Below are 26,365 nucleotides of genomic sequence, written 5' to 3'. Positions count from 1 at the left end.
GCCTCAATGAATTTGCTATTCTGGACAATTCCTATCAATGGAATCAAATAAGAATAATATGTGATCTTTTGTGTCTGGATTCTTTCGCGTGGCATGATGTGTTCAAGGCACATTTATGTTATAACATGTGTTAATACTTCCTTTTCATGCCATATAGTAACATCTCATTGAATGAATAGGAGTGGGCTATGTTTTCACATCTCTGAGTGCGGACCTAGAAGCAGAATTGGTAGGCCATATGGGAAATACATTTTCTGACTTTTTGAGGAACTTCCAGACTTTTTTCCAGAGTGATGACACCCCTCTGCCTTCCCATTGGCAGTACACGAGGGTCCCAATTTGTCTGTGTTCTCGCCAGCACTTGTTGATAGTTGCTCTGTTTGGTTACAACTGTCCTGGTGGCCGTGAAGCAAGATCTCATATGGCTTTGATTTACATTCCTGTGATGACCAATGCCTTGAGCGTCTTTTTTTAAATATTTATTTTTTAGCTATAGGTGGACACAATATGTTTGTTGTATTTTTATGTGGTACCGAGGATCGAACCCAGTGTTTCACGCCTGCGAGGCGAGCGCTCTCCCTCTGAGCCACAACCCCGGCCCATCTGAGCATCTTTTCATGTGCCTGTTGGATACTTGTGCATCTTCCTTGGAGACGTGGTCATGTAGATCCTTTGTACTATTTTTTTTTTTTTTTTGGAATCTATGTCTCTTCATTATTGCATTGTAGAGTTTATTTTTATTTTCTAGATACAGATTGGAGATTTGCAAATGTTTTCACCTGTTGAATGGGTTGCTTTTTCACCTTAGTTGGATTTCCTTTGAATGCCCCAGATTGATTTGGATGATACCCAGTTGATCTTCTTGTCATGATGGTCTGAACTTTCGGTGTGCTGTCTGCAAGATGATGGCCAAATCCCAGACGGTGAAGATGTGCTCCTGCGTTTTCTTCCCAGAGCTTTGTGGTTTCAGCTCTTCCCTGTAGGTCTTGATCCCTCTCGAGGTCAGGCATGCAAGATGGCATAGGTAGGGCCACCCTGCATTCTTTACATCCGGGTACTCTGTCGCCCCAGCACCGTTGGTTAAAAAGCCTTTTCCTTCCCCGTTGAGCCGTCTTCACATCCTTATTGCAAATCAGTTGGTCATGAACGTGAAGGTTTATTTCTGGATTACCCAACTCTATTCCTTTGATCTATATGTCTACCCTTCTGCAGTATCAGACTCCTTAATTACTGTGCCTTAGAGTAATTTCTAAAATTGAAGAGTACAAACCCTCCAACTTTTTTTTTTTTTTAACCCTTCAACTTTTCTTGTTGTTGTTGTTGTTTGCTGTGCTTGGACTTTGCACCTGCTAGCCAAGTGCCCACTCCTGTCCTCTACTCCCAGGCTCAACTTGGCTCTTTTTCAAGATGATTTTGGCAATTCCAGATTCATGGCATTTTTATATAAATTTCAAGATTACCTTGTCAAGGGCTGGGGATGTGGCTCAAGCGGTAGTGTGCTCGCCTGGCATGCGTGCGGCCCGGGTTCGATCCTCAGCACCACATACCAACAAAGATGTTGTGTCCCCCGAGAACTAAAAAAAATAAATATTAAAAATTCTCTCTCTCTTTATCTCTCTATCTCTCTCCTCTCTTACTCTCTCTTTTAAAAAAAAAGATTACCTTGTCAATTTCTTTTTTTTTCTGTAATTTTTAAAAAATTATTCTTTTGGGAGGGAGGGTTGGGGGGTACCAGGGATTGAACTCAGGGGCACTCGGCCACTGAGCCACACCCCCAGCCCTATTTTGTATTTGACTTAGAGACAGGATCTCACTGAGTTGCTTAGCGCCTTGCTGAGGCTGGCTTTGAAGTCGAGATCATCCTGCCTCAGTCTCCTGAGCCCCCAGGATTACAGATATGCTCCAGCTACTGTGCCCGGCTTAAAAATTTGTTCTTTTTAGCTATACATGACCGTAGAGTGTATTTTGACATATTAGACATACATGGAGTGTAACGTATTCTCATCTAGCTTTGTCAATTTCTACGAGGAATCCAGTTGGGATTCCAATATAGATTGAGTTGAATCTCTCCATCAACTTGGGGGAAACTGCCATCTTAACAATATGAAGTTTGGGGATCCCTGGGCACAGATGTCCTTCCATTTATTTATAACTTCTGTAATGAAACTGCCATTTTTTGGTAAAGCCTAAACACCAGACTCTTGGCATGATGTGGACTGATTCAACCTATTCCATGGAGAAAAGAAAGTGTCTCAAGTTTTTCCTTCAAGTGAGCAGAATGTTGACACACCAACTAGCACCTTCAAACCATGGTCCACACAACCTGTTAAGCAGGAGGGTGGTAGTTTTCCTTGGGGAAGAAGTGCAGGATGTACTCTGGTAGGGGTCTGTGGGGGGTGCTTCTGGGGTGGGGTTGTATTTTGTAGCATTCCATTCAGCTATGCACATTTCTGGATGCAAGCTATGTTTCAAAAAATAAATGTATTGAGCTGGGCATGGTGGCGCATGCCTGTAATTTCAGAGTCTTGGGAGGCTGAGGCAGGAGGATCATGAGTTCAAAGCCAGCCTCAGCAACTTAACAAGGCCTTCAGTAATTGAGCAAGACTCCGTCTCTAAATAAAATATAGAAAGGGGCTGGGGATGTGGCTCAGTGGTTAAGTGCCCCTGGATTCAATCCCTGGTACCAAAATAAATAAGTAAATAAATACATTTGTCGAAAACATTGAGAACAAAAAATGCTCAGCACACGTGAGCTTCTTCCAGGAATGCAATACTGATGAATAATACTTAAACAAGATTTGCTATGCACCAGGCATTGTTCAAAGCACCTTGTATCTACTTATTCATTTAAATCCCCAAACATTCTCTGAGGTAGGAACTTCTATCAACTCTCATTGTACAGAAGAGATAACCAAGGATCAGAAAGCCAAAAAATCTTGCAATAGTCACACACATAACAAATGGCACGTCTAGAATTGAAACCAGCCAGTCTGATCTCTCGAATTCTGTTACACAGAATCTGTGTTGATATTAGAGGAACTCTTTATTTTTATTTTTTAATTTTTAGGCAGTTTTTTACTAAATTCCTGAGGTTGGCCTCAAACTTATAACCCTGCTGCCTCAGCCTCCACGTAGCGAGGATTATAAGCATGTACCACTACCTCCAGCTAGGAGGACTCTTAATGCTGGTTAAAGGAGAATAACCATATGGCTTTCCTTGGACACAAAGAGGGTATTTAATAAAATTTAAAATCCATTATTCACACAATAAAAACACATTTAATTTTAAATACAGCATCAAGGTCTGAGGGTGTCGTTCTGTGGGAGAGCACTTGCCTAGCATGCATAGGACCCTGGGTTAGATCCCAGCACTGAAAAACAGAAAGATAAATACACCATCATGTTTAATATGGATCACCAGAAGCATTTTCCATTAAAACCTGGAAAGACAAGAGAAATAATATACCGTCATTATTGAATACTGTTTTATGTGTGCCAAGATAAAAAATCAGAATTTTAAGAATTACAAAGTAGAGACAAGATGTTGATAGTTGTCAGTAATGCGATTGTGTACACAATCCAACCGTGCCTCTGGAAAATCTCTTATAAACAATGAGTTAAGTTGGGAAGGTAGTTGCTTATAACATCAACAGCCCAAATCCACATTCCACATTTGTAAAAAAAAAAAAAAATCCTAAAAACCAAAATGGTGCTACTTAAAATAGCACCAATACCCACTATTGCAACATCAGCAACCAGAAGGAAGGAAAATGAAAGAAGAAACAAATGAAAATATATAGCCTATTCACCAGTGAGGAGATTTAACGGCGTCTCGTCTTCCTATGTTGGCCTTGACCTTAAGTTTTATAGCAATAAAAATTATGAAGTTTTTAGAAGTAGAATCGCTGGGTTTAAAGTTCAGATGGAAAAATAAACAAGTGAGGCTCGCCAGGAAAAATTCTGAAGAAGGAAAGTAATAAAGAAGGATTAACCCTAGCAAGTATTAGAGCATATGATAAAGCCGTGGTTATGAAAAGAGTTCGGTATGGCACCTAAGGGGAAGGACAGATTCATGAAACAGATTAAATCTAGAAATAAACCAGAGGCCTCGAGGAACTAGTATACAGTAAAGTTGTATTCCAAATCAGAGGGAAAAAATAAAATAAAATTACACAGTGCAGTACTTGGTGTTGGGATGACTGGCTTGGCCATTTGGAAAAATGTAAGCTAAAGATGGATGCCCTGATTCCTTATGTTAAAAAAAAATAAATATTTCAGACTGATTATGTTAGTACGGTCAGCTTGTCGTTACTGTAACAAGACACCTGTGAAATAATCAACGTATAAAGAGAAAAGGTATCTTTTGGCTCACAGTTTTAGAGGATTCAGTCCATGGTGGGTTGGCCTTGTTGTTTTGGGGCCTGCTCATCTCAAGGCCTGAACACACAAAACAGGGAGGAAGAGGAGGGGACTGCAGTGCCACTATTCCTTCAAGGGCATAGCCCCTGTGACCAAAAGATTGCCCCGCAGGTCTCATCTCCTGAAGTTTCTGCCATCTCCTAATAGGGTCAAAACGGGGAGAAACCCTTTAAAACACTAGGCCTATGGGGAACACTGAGATCTAAACTTTAGCAATTACAAACCATTTAAATGCAAATAAATGAAATAGGAGTAAAAAAAAAAAAAAAAACCCATGTAAACACCAAATCTGTAATTGAAGAATTTTTTTCTTTTTGTTTTTCTTTCCCCCTCCCCCCCTCCTCCTCCCCCTCCCCCCTCCTCCTCCCCTCCCCCCCCTCCTCCTTTTCTTTTGTTAATCTTTTATTTTGCTGTACTGGGGATTGAACCCAGGGACTCCACCACTGAACTACATTCCCCAGCCTTTTTTTATTCTGAGATAGGTTCTCACTAAGTTCCCAAACCTGGACTTCAACATGTGCTCCTCCTAAGGCATATGCCACCATGCCCAGCTCAGAAAATCTTTTAAAGCCTAACACCCAAAAATGAAACTCTAAAAAAGAAAAAAAAAGTAAAAGAGCTACATACATTTAAAATAGCTACTCAGTATTTTTAAAAATGCCCCCAGAATAAGTTAAAAGATAGGTAACAGAAAAGAAGGAGTTTTTATTATTATTATTATTATTATTATTATTATTATTTCAACTAGATGGTGGACCAAGAACTAACTGCTTTAATATACAAAGAGCATTATAATTAAAAAGAAGAAACATTTAATAGCTTTAACATTGGGCAAACAGTGGGGAATGACAACTCACAGAGAAGTACAAATTGCTTATAAGCACAGTCTCTCAACCTCATGAGTGATTAAAGAAAGACAAATCAAAGTGAGATGAGAGACGGGCAAAGCTTCAAGTGTTTACTCATGCCCCAAGTGATAAATCCACCCAAGTGCCTTCAGCCCTGGCGAGGATGGGAACTGGAAGATGAGAACCAGGAGAAGATTGTAATCTTCTCCTTGGAACACTAATGGAAAGCACTTACCACATTTTAAAATGTTTAGATCCTTTAACCACCCCTCTGTGATTCCATTTCTAGGAAGCTCGGCTACCAAGGCTTCAAATGTATGAACAAAAGTGCAAATTAAAGTTTTAGAATAATTACAAACTAACAGGAAAGTTCAAAGTACAGAAAAAAGAACTTTTATATTTTCCTAAACCGGTTGTGACTAAATTGAGGGCAATCTAGAAAGAGAACCAAGTACATGCCACAGCACCCCAGAATAAATTAATGAGAATTTCCTGTGAGCTGGGAAGTTCTCCTTGGTAATCTCGGTAAGACTGCTGAAATCAAGAAATTAAAATTGCTGCCACCTCTTTCTGCCCCACTGTTTTATTAATGTCTTTTTAGCAAAGGGATCCAGTTCAGAATAAAGCCTTGATTTTACTTGCCCCGTCTCTTTGGTACCCTTTGTACAGGAAAAGTTTTGTCTTTTTTTTTTTCTTTTTGGTACTGGTGACTGAACCCAGGGGGACTTCACCACTGAGCCACCTGCCCAGCCCTTTTTATTTTTTATTTTGAGACAGGGTCTTGATAAGTTGCATAGGGCCTACCAACCTTACTGAGGTTGGCCTTCAACTTGCGATCCTCTTGCCTCAGCCTCCCGTACTGCCGTAATTACAAACATGCACCACCACGCCTGGCTTGGTTCCTTCATTTTTTTTTTTTTCTGTACATTTATAACTTTAAGAAATCATAGCAACTTGGGAGGCTGAGGCAGGAAGATCTCGAATTCAAAGCCAGCCTCAGCAACTTAGCGAGATGCTAAGCAACTCCGTGAGACCCTGTCTCTAAATAAAATTCAAAATAGGGCTGGGGATGGGGCTCAGTGGTCGAGTGCCCCTGAGTTCAATCCTCAGTACCAAAAAAAAAAAAAAAGAAAGAAAAGAAATCCTAGGCTCACTATTTTGAAGAATGTTTCACAATTTAGTTTGAGGTTTCCCCCTGATCAGGTTCAAGTTGTGTATCTTTGACAGCACTCCTACGGTTTGCTCCCTGCATCCCACCAGGAACACCAGATTTTGGTTTGCTCCATTCCAGCGATTTTAACTTGAATCACTGGGTTGAGATGGTGTCTCTTTTTCCCTTTCTAATATATAAGCATTGTTGTGGGAGGTGTTTTGAAATTATGTAAATAGCCCATTTCTCATCGAACTCTTTTTGAGACAGCTTTATTGACTCACTTATTTAAAGCGCATGATCTGATAAGTTTTGACATGTGTATACAGCTGTGAAACCGTCACCGCAACCGAGATAACAACACATCGATCACCTCCAACAGTTTTCTTCTTCATCTTTTTATAATCTTTCTCTCTCGTCTGTTCCTGCACTTTTCCTATCCCCAGGCAACCACAGACGTTCTTCCTATTACTATAGAATAATTTCCATTTTTCTAAAGCTTTATATAAATTAAATCATACAATTTGTTTCCACCATCACCAATACCCATTTTTTTTAGTTTTTTTTTTTAACATTTATTTTTTAGTTATAGGTGGACACTGTATCTTTATTTTATTTTTATGTGGTGCTGAGGATCGAACCCAGTGCCTCATGCATGGTAGGTGAGCACACTACCTCTGAGCCACAACCCCAGCCCCATCCACCACCACCTTTTTTAAATGGTGGGGATCTGGAGTCTTTTGAATCTAACATAATTATTTTTGAAATTCAAACATGCTGTGAATGTCAATTGCTTGTTTGTTTTTATTGCTAAATAATATGCTTTGATGTGGAACTCGTTTGCGTCTTGGTTGACATTAAATTTATGTCTTGGAAATTTGTTTTCTATGCATCTCATTTATTCTTCATTTCCATTTTTCCTTCTCTTTCTTTCTTTCTTTTGTTTTTGCATACTTTAAGTTGAATAACTTTTATATTTTATTTTACTCCTTTGAAGAATGCCAAGGCCATCCACAGAGGGAAAGAACAGTCTTTTTTGTTAAATGTGGAAAACCAGTTATCCACGTGGGAGACAATGACATTGCACTCTTACTTAACAATGATGTTGGCTTATTAACCATAACTATTTATCATGGTACTTTACTGGGTTGGTTTACATGTATGCTCATGATCTACCACGGTCTGCTTTTAGACAATATTATGTGTCTTTATTTTATTTTATTTTATTCATTCATTTATATGCGGTGCTAAGAATCGAACCCAGTGCCTCAACATATGCTACGCAAGGGCTCTACCACTGAGCTGCAACCCCAGCCCATGGTATGTGTCTTGATGAATTAAACAGCACGACAATACTTCTGTTTGCCTTTTCCCAATTTTTGTGCTATTATTGTTTTTCAATTTATTTCTATAAATGTTGTAAGCCCCTTGGGAATATTCATCATTTTAAACAGGCAATTTCATTTATTTATTTTGGTACTGAGGATTAAATCCAGGGCATTCTACCACTGAGTTACATCCCCAGCCATTTATTTATTTATTTATTTATGTTGGTGCTGGGAATTGAACCCAAGGATGCTCTACCATCGTTAAGCTACATCCCCAGTACACTTTTTAGTTTTCGTTTTGAGAGAGGATCTTGCCTAAATTGCTCAGACTAACTTCAAATTTATGATCCTCCTGTCTCAGCCTCTCAAGTAGTTAGGATTACAGGTACGCTCCACTGTGCCTGGCAAGAAAATTACTATTATTATTATTATTTTTTTTTGGTACCAGGGATTGAACTTAGGGGCTTAACCACTGAGCCACATCCCCAGCCCTGTTTTTCTAAGTTTTTAAATTTTTCAACAGGGTCTCACTAAGTTGCTTAGGGCCTTGCTCAGTAACTGAGGCTGACTTTGAACTTGAGATCCTCCTACCTCAGGCTCCTGAGCCACTGGGATTACAGGTGTGCGCCATCATGTCCAGCTGACAGTTCTTTTTTTTTAAATCATTTTTTTTAGTTTTAGGTGGACACAATGTCTTTATTTTACATTTATGTGGTATTGAAGATCGAACCCAGTGCCCAATGCATGCTACATGAGCACTCCATCCCTGAGCCAAAACCCCAGCCCACCAATTATCTTTTAATGACACCTAAATAATAAAAATATTTTTCATATTTTTCTAGTTGGTACCATTTATAGTGTTCATTTTTTCGTATATCTAGATTTTAATTTTTTTATCATTTTCTTTCTATCTAAAGCACTTTTTATAATAAAGGTCTGCTGGTGGTAATTCCTTCACATTTTCTCTGCCTAGAATGTCTTTATTTAATCTTTAATTTTAAGAGTATTTTTATGAGTAATAGAAGTCTATGTCAATCACCTTTTTCCTTTTAACGCTCAAAGTATGTTTCTTCAATGTCTTCTCTCTTGCACTGTCTCTGATGAAAAGTCTGCTGTCATTCTTACCTATACTGCTTGGTCTATAACATGTCTTTTTCTCTGGCTGCTTTTAAATTTTTCTCTTAAATCATAGTTTTAAAATTATAAGATTATAGCCAGGCACAATGGTGCATGCCTGTAATCCCAGGGTCTGGGGAGGCTGGTGCAGGAGGATCACAAATTCAAAGCCAGCCTCAGCAAAAGGGAGGCACTAAGCAACTCAGTGAGACCCTGTCTCTAAATAAAATACAAAATAGAGCTGGGGATGGGGCTCAGGGGTCAAGTGCCCCTGAGTTCAATCCCTGGTACTGCCCCCCCCAAAAAAATTATAAGATTATGATATGCCTTGGGGTATGTGTGTGTATATGTGTTTGAGACTTTTTGACATTGAAGGTGATATTTTCCATCATATTTGGAAAAAAATACTATTATTTCTACAAATATTTAATCTATTTCTTTGTCCCTTCAGGAACTCCAAAACAAAATATGTTAGGGTTTTTAAGTTGTTCTATAGAGCACTGATGATTCTTTTCATTTTTTTAAGTTTTTCCTTATCTATTTCATTTTAAATAGTTTCTCTTACTCTCTTCAAGTCCACTAATCTTTTCTTCTTCAATGTCTAATATTCTGTTAATTCAATCCAGTATGTTTTTGTTTTTTCTCAAACATTATAGTTCTCATCCCCAGAAGTTTGATTCAGTCTTCAAACAAAACAAAACAAACAAATCTTCCAGGTTGCTATTTAATTTTTGCAACATATGGAATACAATTATTGCTATTTTAATATCAGTTTCTCTTAATATGAGCACCAGGGTCAATTCCAACTGATAAATTTTTCTCCTTAATCATATTTTCTACTTTTTTTCCTTATCTGGTAATTATCGTTTGTTCATTTACTTATTTTTGCCATGCTGTGGATCAAACCCAGAGTTTTGTACGTGCTAGTTAAGCACTCAACTATACTCCCAACAACTATCTGATTTTTTTGTTTGTTTGCTTTCTGGTTTTTTTTTTTTGTTTGTTTGTTTGTTTTTTGCGGTGCTGGTGAAACTCAGTCCTTGCATATGCTAGGCAAATACTCAACCCCTGAGCTATACACCCCACCATGGTAAGTTTTTATTAACTGCCAGACATTGCTAATTTTACCTTATTGAATACTGAATATTTTTGCACTCAAATAAATGCTCCTGAGATTTGTCCTGGGATATTGTTAAGTCACATGAAAACAGTTTGAACCTTTGAGGGATTTCTTTTAAAGTTTGCTTAGTATATTCCTGCTTTCCATCACTGTGACAACATACTTGAGATAAACAACTTAAAATGAAAAAAAAGTTTATTTTGGCTTTTGGCCTTTGAGATTTTAGTCCATGGTTGCTTGGTCCTGATGCCTTTGGATCTGTGTTGAGGCAGAAAATTACGGCAGGAGCACATGGTGTAGGAGGCTGCTCCCCTGATGGCGGTTACGAATCAGAAAGAGAAGCAGACCAGAACCCCAATATGCCCTTCAAGGGCATGTCCCAAACGACCCGATGAGCCCCCCACCCAAACTTCCAGCACTCCCCCAATTGCAACGTGGGACCAGACTTTTAACATTTGAGCTTTTAGGGAACATTTAAGAGTCAAACTAACTTTGTCCCATTGTGGATGCAAAAAATCCTCCCAAGTACTCCACTTAATACCCTGCACATAATAAAGCTATTTTCCTCTGGCAAATGGGGACAGAAACTATGACAAGTTCTCTGTGAGCCCCCAGATAGCATTCCTTCTACTCCTTCTGGGCGGTTCTTTCCAGTGCTGAGTGGTTTTTATGACATGCATAAACAGCTCAGTCCTTAGCCAAAGTTGCCAGTGTGGTCCTCTGAGCATCTCAGAACCCACAATCCATGTGGGTCTCTCCTCGCCAGCTCTCTAACCCAGGAACTCCACTCACTCCGGTTTTTAAAGACTTTTGCTACTTGTCCCCTCTAAGGAAGACCACTCTTTGGGGGTACCACTTCCTGTACCCCTGAGCCACTGCCTGGGAATTAACTGTCCTCAAGCAGAGATCTGAGGTCATCATAGAATGCATGTCACTTGCTTCCTGTCTCTCAGGGGTCCCCGTCCTCCACTGCTTTAATGTCTCATGTTTTGAAAACTGTCATTTCATGAATTTCAGCTGTATCTTTGAGTTGTTTCAGGAGGAAGGGTAAATGTCATTCTAATTACTCGTCTTGGTTGGAAGCAGAAGTCCCTGTTCCTCATCAAACTTTGAATGAAGGAATGAATGAAGTAAACGAATGAATACATTTGTTTGTAGATGTGTAGTTTTCGGTTGTATCGAGTGTTCCAATCCTTTTCTCTCATTATGTGTTTGAATGCTCAATTTATCCTCAACTTAATCAGTAAGTAGAAGAATCTTAAACATAGCAATGCTTTAAACATCATTTCTCTACCAAAATTTGTAGACTGAAATTGAAGGTAACCTGTAAGGAAAAGCATGACATCATTTTCAGAAAAGTGGAGGTGGGTAGGAGAAACAACTGTTTAATTTTAACAGGGAATATCTGAGAGACCAGTAAAAGTGGAGGTACCCACTTTATTCTTAATTAAATAACGAAGGTGCCTGACGGATCTGGTGGCAAGCTGGAGCATCACAGAAAGAATGTTGTTGGCATTGACAACCTAAAGCAAAACCCAGCAGCACCAAAAAGAGCAGGCAGGAGTCTCAGAGAATCCAGTTCTTGCTGTCAGTTATGAGGGGGATAAACCTGATCCTGGGAGAACAAGGATGTGCCTTGACAGACGTTATGGAACGGCTTGGGAGAAAGGCAACATTCAATTTTCATCATTGAGTAGATATCAATGCCATGCTTAGTAGCTCCCAGGCACTGTTCTTGGTATCATGAATACAACACTGAACACAATAGACAAGTTCCTACTCTCAGGGGCCTTACGCGTTGGCAGTGCCTGGATAAAATGAGTTCCCTCATAAAAAGATGTGAGATTTTAGCCCCAAGATATTCCAATGGTTCTTTTTCAGAGAGTTGAGTCTCTACTTGGATAATTGGGGTGAGGAAGGAAAGTGGGATGCTGCATTTAGTATCCTATAAGATATGCACATCCTTATTCCTATGAGGTCCAAAGAGTCTCAGGCAAGTGTTACCAAAAGAGGCGACACAGCTGGGCGTGGTGGTGCACACCTATAATCCCAGCAGCCTGGGAGGCTGAGGCAGGAGGATGGCAAGTTCAAAGCCAGCCTCAGAAACTTAGTGAGGCCCTAAGCAACTTAGCAAGACTCTGTCTAAAAACTAAAAATAAAAAGGGCTGAGGATGTGGCTCTGTGGTTAAGCACCCCTGGCTTCTATCCCTGGTACCAAAAACAAGCAAAACCACGAGGGGTGACAATAATCACATAAATGGAGGCAGAATTGTTTTCTATTTGCTCAGAACTTGACTGAGAGTTGCTCTCCATTCCAGAAAAAATGATTCATCTGACAGAGCTACAGTTCGTAGAGTGCGAGTAATCCATCAGAGACAGCCGTGTCACTGTCAGTGTGGGGCTGATATGAAACATAGGTGCCAGTACTCCGGCTACCCTGAGTCTTCTCAAGCATTTACATAGCCAAAGACGTTTATTAGATGTACTTTTATTTCTCCCTTATTTCAGAGATATGCCATTTTATATACATGTTGAAATTATGTCTTAGGTAGATTATATTATCTATGATTATCATTTTTGGAAAGTAAGGAGTGATATTAAAAAACACTTGTTATCAAAAGCCACTGTAGGGTCTAATACAGTTTGGAAAAATAGATGTACAATGTACTGTAGTTTCTAGAAAGATCAGCTTTGGAGCCAAAACACTGGGTTTTGTTTTGGTAATGGGGATTGAATCCAGGGGCACTTTACCACTGAGCTACATCCCCAGTGTTTGTTTGTTTGTTTGTTTATTTATTTATTTATTTATTTATTTATTTATTTATTTTGAGACAAGGTATTGCTATGTTGATGAGGCTGGCCTCAAACTTGTGATCCTCCTGACTCAGCCTCCTGAATCACTGGGATTACAGGCCTGCACCACCATGCCCAACTCTGGAGCCAAAACACTTTTTAGGAAAGTTTAACCATTTACTATTTATGTGACTTTGGGAAGGTTAATCACCCTCATTTACAAAATGGGTATATAATGTTCTTACCTCACAGGGCTGTGTGAGGACAATTAATGATTTGTTAATCAATGTGTGCCTGAGTGGTACCAAAGAAAGTGTAACCAAAAGGTCACAAATATACTTTCTCCAGGAAGTCTTATCTATGTTCATGTTTTCAATGGCCATTTATTCAGGACTGTGGAAAATTTCTAGATTAAAAAATATTGGGCTGGGGCTATAGCTCAGTGGTAGAGCACTCATCGAATACTGTAAGTCCTTGGATTCAATCCCCAGCACTGCAAAATATAAAAATAAAAATATTGAGTGAGGCTTGCCTAAAAAAATACATATATATCTCATGATGGTATTTGGCAATGCCTTAGAAGAAAAAAGAAATCCCTCTTGTTCAAGTGCATAATTTCTGAAATATCAGGACGGTCGTTAATCCTCAGTAAGAGAAGGAAGAGAAGCAGGAGAACATTTATGTTCTGGCAACTGCAAGAACTTCGGAAGCAGAGGCTCCAAGGAATGAAGACAAATGGGGAAAAGGTCCTATTTAGATCTGAATTTGTAGCTCCTGTTTTCCTGCACAGCGCCGTGTTTCTGGTTTGGTTCTGAGTGGGTTATGCAAGAGAAGTAAAAAGCAGTGGCTCAGTGAGAATCTAGCTGCAAGGCAAAGCCTGTTTTGTCCAGAATGACAACGTACACACGTAAGCTCCAGCCCCAGACCCTTCCTCCACCATTCCCTTCATCTTTCAGTCCTCGGGTGCAGTTTTATGTTGCCAAGGAAACTTTACAGCACACCATCTCTTACTATGTTCCTTTATTTTATGTCTTTTCTTCTGTGCACTTGTTGCGTTTTGTAATTAAACACTTTATTAGTTTGCTTTAAAATTAAAGAAAGAAATAAATAAACCTTGTCTTCTCTGCTAGACTCAATCTGCCAGAGTAGTTCTGCATGAATCACAGGGAACCTGCTATGCGCCAGGTACTGTAGTAGGATCTACACATGGCACATACCTGGCACATAGCAGGTGCTCGATAAACAGTCGTTAGGTGGTTGGACTGTCATGTTGCCATTCTGGGGTGCCCGGATGAGATGTGGGCTAAGACTATGAATTTGAGTGTCATCCGCATTTAGATACTACTTAAATATAAAAGAGTGGATGATACTGCTCATGCCCAAGAGAAAGGGCAGGGAGCTTCTGGAATAGAGTCTTGGACATCTCCAACATTTGTCTGGTATAAAGCAGGAGATGTTGGCAAAGAATGCAAAAAAGGAATGCACAGAGACACACAACAAAAAAAAAATGATGATGATCATGGTGATGATGATGATGATGATGATGATGATAAAAAGGACTCCAGAAGCATCTGTTGTCGGGATAGCCAAGGAACAAGGCTCTCTTAAGAAGGAGAGAGTGGTCAGTTGTGGCAAACACAGGTAAAAAGTCAATCAAGGTGAAGACAGAGATACTGTCATTGAGTTTGGCTTCAGAGTCATTTGTGACCTTGATATGAAGGGTTTGCAGGAAGGAGTGGGCTTTTCGGGTAAAGTGGGGAAAGCAGTTGACCATCTGAAAGCAGCTTGTGCAGGATTTTTCCAAAAAACTTTGCTAGGGAGAGCTGAAAAATGGAGATGGTAGGGGCTGGGGATGTGGCTCAAGCTGTAGCGCACTCCCCTGCCATGCGCACGGCCCGGGTTCGATCCTCAGCACCACATACAAAGATGTTGTGTCCGCCGAAAATTAAAAAATAAATTTAAAATTCTCTCTCTCTCTCTCTTTAAAAAAAATGGAGATGGTAGGAATGAGGCACAAGGGAATTCTTGCAGTTGCTTTTTATTTGATGATGGAAACTATTCAGCAGAAAGACTAATTATTTATTTTTTTTTAAAGAGAAAGGATGGGAAGAACAGATTCCTTGATGAGTCCCCAGAAAGGAATCAGTGCTGGTCTTATATTATTCTCCCTTGACCTGCTCCTATGTAGCCAGCTTAAGTACAAGATAATTAAAAACTGACTAGCAGCCAGGCATAGTGGCGCAAGCCTGTAATCCCTGGGGCTCAGGAGACTTAGACAGGAGGATTCCAAGTTCAAAGGCAGCCTCAGCAACTTAGCAGAGCCCTAAGCAAGTTAGCAAGACCCTGTCTCCAAATAAAAAATAAAAAGGGCTAGAGATGCGGAGATGTGAGTCAGAGGTTAAGCACCTCTGCGTTGAATCCCTGGTGCAGCAGCAATAACAAGTGACTAGCAGTGCCACACAGTGAACTACACAGCAGCCCAGGAAATATCTTACAAGAAAAAGCACTCCGGACAGAACTTCAAGAAACCCCTTCTAGGCCGGGTGTGGACATCCCTATACAGTGAGCCATCCTCAGTAACTTAGGCTGTAAGCAACTTAGCAGGACCCTGACTCAAATTAAAATAATAATAATAATTATTATTATTATTATTATTATTAAAAGGGCAGGGAATGTGGCTCAGTGGTTAAGTCCTCTGGTACCAAAAAAAGAAAAAGAAAGAAAGAAAGAAACCACATTTTCTTGGCTCCTCTAGGGCTGAAAATTATTGGTATTTTGGTTGAGATACTCTTGCTTGCTTTGTAGGGGGTCTATCCTACACATTGCAGGATTTAGTAGAATCCCTAGGCTCTAACCACTAGATACTTGTAATACCCAGGTGACAACTAAAAACTAGACATTGCTAAATGTTCTCAGGAACAGAGGCGGTAAGCAATATCACCCCAATTGAGAATGGCTGTTATTCAAACCTAAGAAAGTTTAATAAGAAAACCAGCTGATTTTAACAGCTGTGCAAATGTTGATAAATATTGCTATTTTCATTGCCTTATGCTATTGTGGAAAATTATTCATAAACCCGGCATGAAAACATATTGTGCCGTACATATATATTCAACCTTTCAACTTCTCAAGAAATTCTGTAATATAACTTTTAACATTTTAAGTAGAAAAGATCATGAAAGAAAAAATAAATGTGTGTGTGAGCAAGTGAACTTCACGGATGAAGGCAGGAAAGGAAAAGTCACGCGTATTTATTTGATATGCCCTACATTTTACATATTGTAAGCCTCATTTGAACCCTCAAGAGTAAATATAGAAAGAAAACAAATGAGACACTGAAAGAAGAAAGATGCATGGTATCATCAGCTAACATTTTGATGAATATATTTCTGTGCATTCATTCATTTTCCTATATACTAACCTCAGAAGAGATAGGATCTGGACAGTGCAGAGAGGTGTTGCTTGTGTTTAATGAGAGCATATTTTGAAGCCAGTTGAAGGGCTTAGGTTAGGAAAAAAGGAAAATGAGATGATCCACAGATTGGGATTTTGAGAAGGTAAAAAGGAATGGATTTTAAGTACAGAGGAGGTATCCTCTTTAGATGAGAAGCATTGAGAGAAGGGAATGCAGGCACATGAACATATGAATCTTATTATAAAATCTATTGTATCTATATGTATCATATTAACAGTGCTGCATCCACCTGTAGGTATTGTATCCACACGAAGGTGTCCATATATGACTCCATCTACACATAGTATCCTCCTGGGTCTGCAAACATAAGTATCTTAGTGTGTCTACATATTTGCTACGGATCCTGCCTATTGTAACCATTTCCCCTCGACATCATTTTCATGCTATTCTTATACATGCCACAGGTTCAATTTTTAAAGCTACCCTCTCAGGTTGGACACACTGTCCCTTTTACCACTTTTCACCACCACCAAAGCCATGACTTCGAATCTCGATGGTGCAATGTCTATAGACACTTGGGATTATTTCCTGAGCAGAGATGCATGCAAGTGCAATTGTCCAGCCAAAGGGTTCGTAAAATCGAGTGGTTAAAAAAAAAAAAAAAATCGCCTTTGCAAACCTCCCAACCCTCTCAGGTCTGCGCCCTTCACCTGAGGAGGAGTCGGGGAAGCAGAGGTTAAATATTTGGCACAAGGTCAACAATAATTAAAAGTGGCTGGATTCAAAAGCCGCGCGGCCTCATCCGGCTTCGGCAGGGGTGGAATTGGAGGTTTAGAGGAATTTTTTTTTTTTTTTGCATGTTTCGGTGGGGGCGGGGCCGGCGGCGGGGAAGGAAACTTGTGTCGCAGTAACGAAGGCGGAGGAGGGGAGGGAGCCGAGTCAGACGGGGACCCGCCGCGGCGAGAAGGGCTGGGCGCGGGGCTCGTGAGGCCCCGCAGCCGCTCGCGGGGCGCCTCGGAGGCTGAGTCCTCCGGGGAGGTCCGGCCCGGATCCACGCGAGGCACCCGGACGGTTGCCAAGGGCCTGTCCCGTCAGCGGGTCTAGTTGCTAGGGCCTCCATCTTGGGGCCGGTGGCCGCGGCGCCCCCGGAAGGGGTTGCCGCGTGGGGCATTCACTTCCGGTCTGGGGCCTGCGGCGGCGGCGGCGGCGGCAGCAGCAGCAGCATCGGCGGCGGCGGCGGCGGCGGCAGCGGGTCGGTGTAGAAAATGGCGCTGGTGCAGCGGCTCGGGCCTCTCCCCGCGGCGCTGCGGAGGGCTTGAGGCTCGCGAGCCTCATCACCGCGCCCCACTTGCTCGTGCACTTTACACACATGAGGTGAGCGGAGCGGGGACCTCCCTCCGGGCGGGAGGAGCCTCGGGTGCTGCTGCGGGGCCCGCAAGTGCGGGCGGCGGCGGCAGCGGCAGCGGCGGCGCCGGGCGTCCCCGAGATCTCGGGCCTCGCTGGGAGGGCGCGGGCTGTGCCGTGGCGGAGCCCCGGCGGGCGTCCGGGAGAGGCCTGACTGCGCCGCTGGGCCCGGCTCCGGGGCTGCGCCTCGCCCGCGCCGCCTGACCGCAGTCTGGGCTGCAGCCCCGCAGCTTTGTGAGCCCCCTCCCCCCGCTCCCCTCCCCCCATCCGGCCGGCGCGAGCCTCTGCCGCAGCAGCAGCAGCAGCAGCAGCAGCAGCAGCAGCAGCTCGGTTTTCACGCGCATCTCGGTGTTTGTTTGTGCGTGCGTGTGTGTGTTGTTTTATTTTATTTTATTTTTTGTGTGTATGTGTGTTTGTTTTCTGTTTCAGAGAATTGGAAGCTAAAGCTACCAAAGACGTAGAAAGAAATCTTAGCAGGTAAGATGGGCGAGCTCTCCGTCTCCCGCCCCTCTCCACTCGGCTCTGGCCACTCGGGTTCGTCCTTCCTGGGTTTACAAGTCCCCCCACCCCCCCCTGGTCATTTTTCCTTCGCACGCCAGGAGCACAGACATTCGGGAGAAAACGGCCCGAGGGAATATTGGATGGAAGGATTGCGGGGAGATGCGTAATTACGTGTATGTGTGTGTGAGTGTAAGTGTGTGAGTGTGTGTGTGCGTGCGCGCGCGCCTTTCTTAAAAAAAAAAAAAAGCAATTCTTGTAAACTTAGTTAAAGCATTCTCACCCTTTTAGGATTTAATTAGGGGACTTGTGCATTAATTACTATTGTAAATGGTTGCAGGCATTGTGTGACTCATGATTGAGGCGGCCCTTATGGCGGGCTGTCAAACTGTTTTGGCTTCCCCGTTATTACTTTGTAGCTCAAATTGTTGCCTTTATAAAAAGATACTATGTGTTCGCATTTTTTTTTTCCTCTTCCAACACATTGTAGTCAGGCGGATTCTGTTGCATTGGAAACAGTTTTGCCCTTGAACTTTACCAAGCATAAACTGCGTTTGTTTTCCTTTGACACTACGTTTTGTGTCCGTGTGTATGCGCTTTTTTTTTTCTTTTTCCTTTTAATCAGCTGGTAAAATAATTAAAGATCTGTTCTCAGTCAGTGGTAATCGGTCCTATTGGGCCTGAATGCTTTTGCACTGGTAACATAAAGCATCACCGCAGAGGAAGGTTTTTCTTTCTTTTTCTTTTTCTTTTTTTTTTTTAATGATTGCTTTATGGTCATGTTTGGCTTTATTGAACTGTAATTGCTTCAGCTTCAGGGAATTACACTGTGTTTAACTCTTTTTCTCATCCACATTGTCTTAACGATCTTTTCCTTTCTTATTCACCTTTTTCTTTTGCATCATATTGGGACATTGAGAGAAATTTCATGATCTACCTGAGAAAATGTGAACAGCTTTCACTTGAACATAGTAAAATAAAATCTCTCGGATCTTGGGTCTTAGTGTGTGCTTTATGCTTGATTATTGTAAATTTTAGGCTTATGTTGGGATTATTTACACTCACAATTCAAGTTATCTGGATGTTTCACCTTATAGAACTAGCCTAAATTTCCAGATTTTTGAGGTTTATAAGCATTAATCTGATCAGATGATGGTTAAAGAATGTTCAGTTAGCAGAGGATGGGCATCATTGGTTTATCCATTAAGAGATTTTGTTACTCAAAATAATAATTTAGAGGAAATTAAGCCAGATGTCTCTGATTAAATAATAGTTGTCAAACATTTAAACAAGTTTTGTTGTCAAAAAGTCACTAAATAGTAAGATACAGAATTAAAGAAAACAGGTTGAGTTGGTAAGGTATGATTTCAGCGGCAGAAAGGAGCTTGGGATATGGGTCTATTTCCCTTTCTAATTTTTGTTTTGCAAGGTAACCATATATAGGTCTAGTTCCTATAAGAGTGTCCTGGGACTTAAGTTGAACATTGTACCACAGGTATAATTTTCATATGCTGTTACAATTGGGCAGAACTTGGAGACTTTGTATTGGCTGTCTATCTGAGTTCGAATTTGAGTTCTGCCACTTGAAATATGACCTTGACTCTTGGCAAGTCACTTGTCCTCTCTGTGGCTAATCTATAAAAATGAGAGGCTTGGGCCAGCCAGTTGTTAAGGTCTTTTAGGCCCCTTGAGTTATATAAAAAGGAGTCAAATGTTGTCCATGCCCACAGGGCATGTATAAACTAGTAGGAAAACTATAATAAGTACATAAATAACTAACACAAGACAGAAGATATAGGGATCAGGAGATACCAGTCCATTCACAGGTTTGAGGATCCTCAGTTGGTCAGAAGGTGTGAAAAGAAAAGACAAGTATCGATGAGATGTTTTTTAAGGCAGTGCTTCCAATTCTTAAAAGGTTAAAGATGTTCTGAGGGCTAGGAATGCAGCTCAGTGGTAGCGTGTTTGCCTAGTATGTGCAAGGCCCTGGCTTTAATCCCCAGTATTGAAAAAGAAAAGGGGGAAAAAAAGATTGAGTTAAATGTGTTCCAAGTGGGGAGAGATGTTATTAGGTGGCAAATGCTTCCTTTTTCCCCAAACAAGAATACATTCGTCAGGGCTGGGGTTGTGGCTCAGCGGTAGAGCACTTGCCTAGCATGTGTGAGGCCCTGGGTTCCATCCTCAGCATCACATAAAAATAAATAATTAAGATACTGTGCTCAACTATAAAAACATTAAAAAAAAAAAAAAAAAAGAATACATCTGTCTTTACCCCTTAGGGCTGTCCCCAGGAAGTCAGGTTTTTGTATTCACTTAGGGAACGATTATTGAGCATCTTCTGTATTTAAAACATTGGACTGGGCATTAGATAGGGGAAGAATGTAAGTTCTAGACTTGTTGAATGCTCACCCTCTGCCTGATGTACTTGTCTAAGGACTTGACATGCATGGATTCATCTCCTTGAAAAGCCCCATGAGGTAGGTGGTAATAGTAATAATCATTATTATTATTTTTATTTATCTGTTTGCTCCTAGGGAATGGATGCAGGGGTGCTTTACCACTGAGTTATGTCCACAGTCTTTTCTATTTTGAGAAAGGGTCTTGTTAAGTTGCTGTGGTCTTGCTAAGTTGCTGGTGCCAGCTGACCTCAAACTTGTGATCCTCCTGCTTCAGTCTTCTAAGTCACTGGGATCACAGGGTACACCGCTGTGCCTGGCTTTTACCCTGTTTTACGGATGAAGAAATTGAGGTTTAAAGAGATTAAATAACTTGCAGGAGGCCAAACCACTAGTGTTTGAAGAAATGGTTCTTCACTATGAAAAATTTGAAAATTTCTTTTGTGAAGCAAAACCCATAGATGCATGCAGTATGTTTAGACCAGAGTTTCTCAACCTGGACACTGTTGACCTTGTGGGTCAGATAATTCTTCGTTGTGAGGACTGTTCTGGGTGTAATAGGATGTTCAGCTGGTAGTTCTCCCTGCTCAGTGTGTGTGATGCTCAAAGGTGTTCCAGACTTGTTTTTGGCACTGGGGATTGAACAACCAGGGGTGTTAACCACTGAGCCACATTCCCAGCTCTTTTTAAAATATTTTATTTAGAAACAGAATCTCATTGAGTTGCTTAGGGCCTTGCTGAGATATTGAGGCTGGTTTTGAATTTGTGATTCTCCTGCCTCAGCCTCCCAAGCCACTGGGATCACAGGCGTGTGCCGTGTGCTCACCTGTTTCCAGACATTTATAAAGGTCCATGGGGTTGGGAGATGGGCTGAAATCAAGCCTGATTGTGAATCACTGTTGTATAACTTTGTTCGGATTTTTGACATGGCAAGTCCAAACCTTTAATTGTTGACTTCATTTAAACGTCTTTAATACCCAGGAACCCAAACTCTGTTATGTGAAGCTCCAGTTTGGAAACTGGTTTCTGAATGTCAAAGATATGTCACTCTTTCCTGTTCCCCTGCTAAGCAGTAAATCTTTCTCAAGACAGTATGCCAGGTATCTGATGTCAGTTAAACAAAATTAGCACAAGGGATTAATTGAATTTACTAGCTAGGTAAATTGTCTTTTAAAATTCACTGTCAGTAATTAAAATTGTCATATGTCAGCATCCTGTGCACTCAGAAGAGGGAGCTGTAATTTCTAGATGAAGATGATCACCCTTAGAGTGGACCTTAAAATAACAGAATCAGTTTTGAAAAGAGAACGGGGTAGAGTAAGAACAACACAGAAGTAAAAGGCACAAAATCCAGTAAGTACAAAGGAATCTGATGTAGCAGAAAATAGTAGTTCAGTTGGATTTTTGGATAAGACATTCATAGCAAACTGGTTGAGATGTGGGGTTCTTGAATTCAGGTTGAGAAATTTGTTATGAATTTTCATGTATAGGGAGGCATTGCATGCTTTTTGGCAAAGTACTAATATGATAGAAAACTCTAGGCTGGGATTGGAGATCCAGGTATTTATGGGAGATAATTAGTGATCTAGGCAAGGAGTGATGAAGACTGGGATTAAAGTGATAGAAAAGAGGTGGATCCACATGAGTAGAATCCTAATTAGAATGAGATATTTCGAGTTTGTATAAGCATATCAAAATGGATTCTACTGTCATATAACTGAAAAGAAAACAAGTAAGAATCAAAAAGAAAAGAGGTGAAAGAGTATGAGATTCTGAGGAGGTTGAACCTGGGATTTGGCAGCTGATAGGTATGCAAAGAGTCAAATAGGGGTCTGCATCTTGGTAAAGGGAGATTGACCCAACCTTTAGAAAGAGTAAAGCCAAAGCAGAAATAGGAGTCTATCTGGGGAGAGAAGATGCGTTAAATTTTGCCCTTGTGAAAACAAACAGCAGCAAAAACATCTCTGCCAGTGCAGCTCAACTAGGCTAAGTTTTGAAAGTATTTTTGGAGGCCAAAGTCATAGAATATTTAGAGCTTGACCATGACCTATGACAGATCAGCTGGTGTTCTGACTTATTTATTTTTCAGATGAGAAGGCTGCGGTGGAGAAATTTACCTAAGGTTATTGTAGTCTCTTAAAAAGTGACAGGTGGTAGGACTGGAGTTGTGGCTCAGTGGTAGAGCACTTGCCTAGCATGTGTGAGGCCCTGGGTTCGATTCTCAGCACCACATATAAATAAATGAATAAAATAAAGATCCATCAACATCTAAAAAAATATTTTAAAAAAAGTGACAGAGGTGGAATTCAAAAGTGACAGAGGCCTTTTTACTCTGAACTCCAGTTTTCCCACCATGCAGCATTTTATTTTAATTACATAATAGATAACTTTGGTTTTTTCTTTCTGAAAAGGTAACAATATGTTTTATGCCCATTCTAGTGATGTATTTACTGTAATATAGAGTATATTGTCTAAAGTAGGTGCTGACGTGCTTCATGTTGTACTGATCCCTCCACACCGTCCCCCCCTGTAAATCAACTATTAAATGCTGCTGTATAGCAGACATTCTTTATACCCTATAATGTAGCATCTAAACTGGGACACTTGTGTGAGGCACTTATGACTGGGACAAATGCTATATCAGAAGACACTTGAGACAGAAGAGTAAACCAGGGCGTTAGCTCTCTCTAGCCAAGGTGGATCCTCTTCTTGGAATCCATCTACCTTTATTTGGGAGATAATTCATCTTCTGATTTTAAGTTTTTCTGGTGCTTTGCTGTGATCTGGTTTGCAGGCTAGCAAATTCTTATTTTTTAAGCAAATTCATTTTGATAGGTTTCTTTCTAGTTTAGTTTGGCAACTCTGGTAAATCAGTAGATAGAGTAAATGAGTCGTAAACTGTATGCTTAATTAAAAAAATGTAACAATCCTCTGGAAAATTGGAACATAAACATAAAAAGTATAATTTTTATGATCTCTTGAATTTGGTGTATGTATTCTGTTAAATCTGGTTTATAATAAATCTCAAGATGAAGAAAAAGTTCCTCTCCTGTTTTAAGGGTTTTTTGTTGTTGTTGTTGTTTAATCATTCTAACATTAAGTAGTGCATTGAAAATTGGTCTCTCTTTAGCTAGGTTTCTTGATTACTAATATTTTGCTACATTTGTGTTTTCCATGACATTTCACCCCCAAATATGGCACCATGGCATCTGCATATGACAATCAAAGGATCTCACTTGGCAAGTTCAGCTTTACATACTGTTTGATCCATATCTAAAGTTTCTCAGTTGTCCTAATAATGTTTTTTCTTTTCCTCAATTTCTGAACCCAGGGTTGCATTTAATTGTCTTGTCTCAGAAGTTTCCTTGTATCAGGAACAGTTCCTGAATCCTTTTCTGCCCCTTTCATAATGGTGCCATTTCTGTGACTAGTTGTTTCTGCAACTTGGATTTATCTGAGTTTCTGTATGATTAGATTCATATTTTTTGAAAGAAATATCCCAGAGGTGATGATGTGTGTGTTCTCAGTATACCACATTAGACACTGTCCTTGACCATTTTTAAGTAAATTAACCAGATGATTATACAGTATTTATGCTTTCACACTGGATGTTTTCTTTCATTTTAGGAAATGCCAAACAACTAAACTGAGATCATTATAAACATTTGAAGTCACAATAATTATGTCTTCATATTTAAATCAATTACTACTTGTACTAATTGCTGCTTTTTTGAAGGTTTATTTGAATAGCTCCCTTACTGTTGGACATAAAAGTTGCTGGTTTTTAGCATTGTTCAGTGATGAACTGATAATCCTCTAAGATAAAAAATGAAATACAGGAGTTGGGCATATAAAACACACACACACATTTTGGGAGGTTGAACCCAGGGGCATTGTGCCACTTATCAACATTCCCATCCCTTTTCATTTTTTATTTTTGAGATGGTACCTACCGCTAAATTGCCAAGGCTGGCCTTGAACTTGTAATCCTCTTGCTGCAGCCTCCCAAATGTCTGAGATTACAGGCCTGTGCCACCATGACAGGTGTAATATGCATTCTTAATTAAAAGAAAGCCCCATTTAGATTAGAATGGCACTGTGTCCACAGAATGAGGTTCATCCTGGTTTCTGCAGAAAATTAGTTTGAAAAAGTGTGCTTGAAAAAAGCATAATACAAAACAAACCAGATGTGATTCTTAGCATTTGTCAAATTTCAAAGAGTCATCGCTTTTTAAAGATTAAGAAGCATTGCATTGTAGGGAATCTGTCAGAGGGCCTGAAATGAGATTCAAAAGAGAAAAAGTAGTATTCAGCTAAGGCATAATTTTAATTTTAAGAAACAAACATAAATATAGTTTAAATTTCTTATTTAAGATGTTGTATTTTAAAAATGATTTTCATTCTCTGTGTGTGTTTGAGTTGGCTGCTAAGCAGAATCTTAGCATTTCCACTCTTGTAACTGAGAAACGTTTTGAATTTTCAGCAGTAGTATGTTATGTGACGATGACTCAGCTGACTTCCCATTTTAAATGGAATGTTCAAAACAGATTGAAACTTGGTTGAGGAATTTTATACTTTGAACCTCACAAGGTATTTTCTGCAAACAATGATTGATTGGATTCTGTATAATAACAAACAAGACTGAGCTTTCCTGTTCTTCCTAGTGGTTTTTAGTCAGCAAGCATTTTTTGAGCAGTCTGCTGCAATGATATTGAATGTTTTTATAGTTACGACATCTGTGTCTTGTTGACTTGGGTCCAGTCTTTCTCCTGTTCTTTTGAAGTATACTCCCAAAACACGTATATGAACCAACAGAAGGAAATGGTTCTGTGTCGTGCTTAAATATGCACTGATTTTAAATGTACTTGGCTTCACTTTTTTAAATTGACTGTACAGAGGATGTCAGAAGAATACAGTCTATTTGTAAATCCTTAGGCAATGTGAGGCATTTAAATGTACATTTTAAAAGTGTAAAGATGGAAAGGGGCATAAAACGTGCATTCCCTACACTGCTGAAGGTTAGTCATCTTTAAGCCACAATTTTGAGCTTGTCAATCACTATTTCCTAGAAACCTTTGCTGGTTCTCCAGTGACTCAGGAATTTAAGCTCAGACTCCTGCACTTCAGATTTCAGCTTATCTGGTTAGTGCTGTCCTTCCACTTCTCACCCTGACTCCATACGCCACCACCTCTGAACATTCCATTCACTTTCCAGGTTTTTAATAGCAGCTTTATTGAGGTAAAATTCACATATCATAAAACTCACTCTTTTAAAAAGTATACAAAGTGTGTGACTCATTGGTTTCTAATATATTCACAGAATTGTGTGTTCATCACTGTCTGATTTCAGAACATTTTCATCCTGCTCCCTAAAACCTCATACCTGATAGCAATCACTCGTTTGACCCTCCTTCCAAGCCCCACCACTGATCTACTTTCTGACTGTGGATTTGCCTCTTCCAGGTATTTCATATAAATGGAATCATGCATTATGATTCTTGGTATCTTTTTGTGTCTGGCCTAATTTATTTAGCATAGTGTTTTCAAGGTTTTCCATTTTGTAGCATATATCAGTACTTCATTTCTTTTTATAACCCATTGTGTGGTTATACTATATTTCCTTTCTTTTTGTTTCTTTGTGGTGCTGGAAATCAAATCCAGGACCTTAGAATGCCAAACTAGTACCCTGCTACTGAGCTGCATCCTCAGCCCCACATACCATATTTTATACCCATTTATCTTTTGGTGGGCATTTGTTTTCAATTTTTTTTTCCACTTTGTTGTTTTCACTTTGAGGATATCAGGAGTAATGCTACCATTAACATTTGTGTACAAGTGTTTGTGTGGACATGTTTCCAGTTCTGTTTGGTGTGTGCCT

At 40.2% G+C, this 26,365-nt stretch overlaps 1 protein-coding gene across 14 annotated transcripts in view; it reads left to right on the top strand.

Annotated features, from left to right (window-relative positions):
- Nucleotides 1–26,365, top strand: part of Tnrc6a (trinucleotide repeat containing adaptor 6A) — a 175,489-nt gene that overhangs the window by 71,579 nt on the left and 77,545 nt on the right. For 2 of the 14 annotated variants that reach the window (XM_078024188.1, XM_078024186.1), the window contains exons 1-2: nt 17,407–17,563; nt 18,023–18,070. The exons of 6 other annotated variants lie outside the window; for them this stretch is intronic. In XM_078024188.1, coding sequence (XP_077880314.1) covers nt 17,559–17,563; nt 18,023–18,070 — 53 coding nt within the window. In that variant the 5' untranslated portion in view covers nt 17,407–17,558. Of the gene's footprint in view, nt 1–17,406; nt 17,564–18,022; nt 18,071–18,172; nt 18,268–25,837; nt 25,951–26,365 lie in introns of those variants that run through there. 6 more of the 14 variants (XM_078024190.1, XM_078024198.1, XM_078024192.1 and 3 more) reach the window with 6 other exon arrangements.

The sequence above is a fragment of the Ictidomys tridecemlineatus genome, chromosome 10, assembly GCF_052094955.1.
Source record: "Ictidomys tridecemlineatus isolate mIctTri1 chromosome 10, mIctTri1.hap1, whole genome shotgun sequence".
NCBI lineage: Eukaryota > Metazoa > Chordata > Mammalia > Rodentia > Sciuridae > Ictidomys > Ictidomys tridecemlineatus.
Note: the sequence above shows the minus strand (reverse complement) of the source record. Positions and strands in the feature narration are given on the sequence as shown.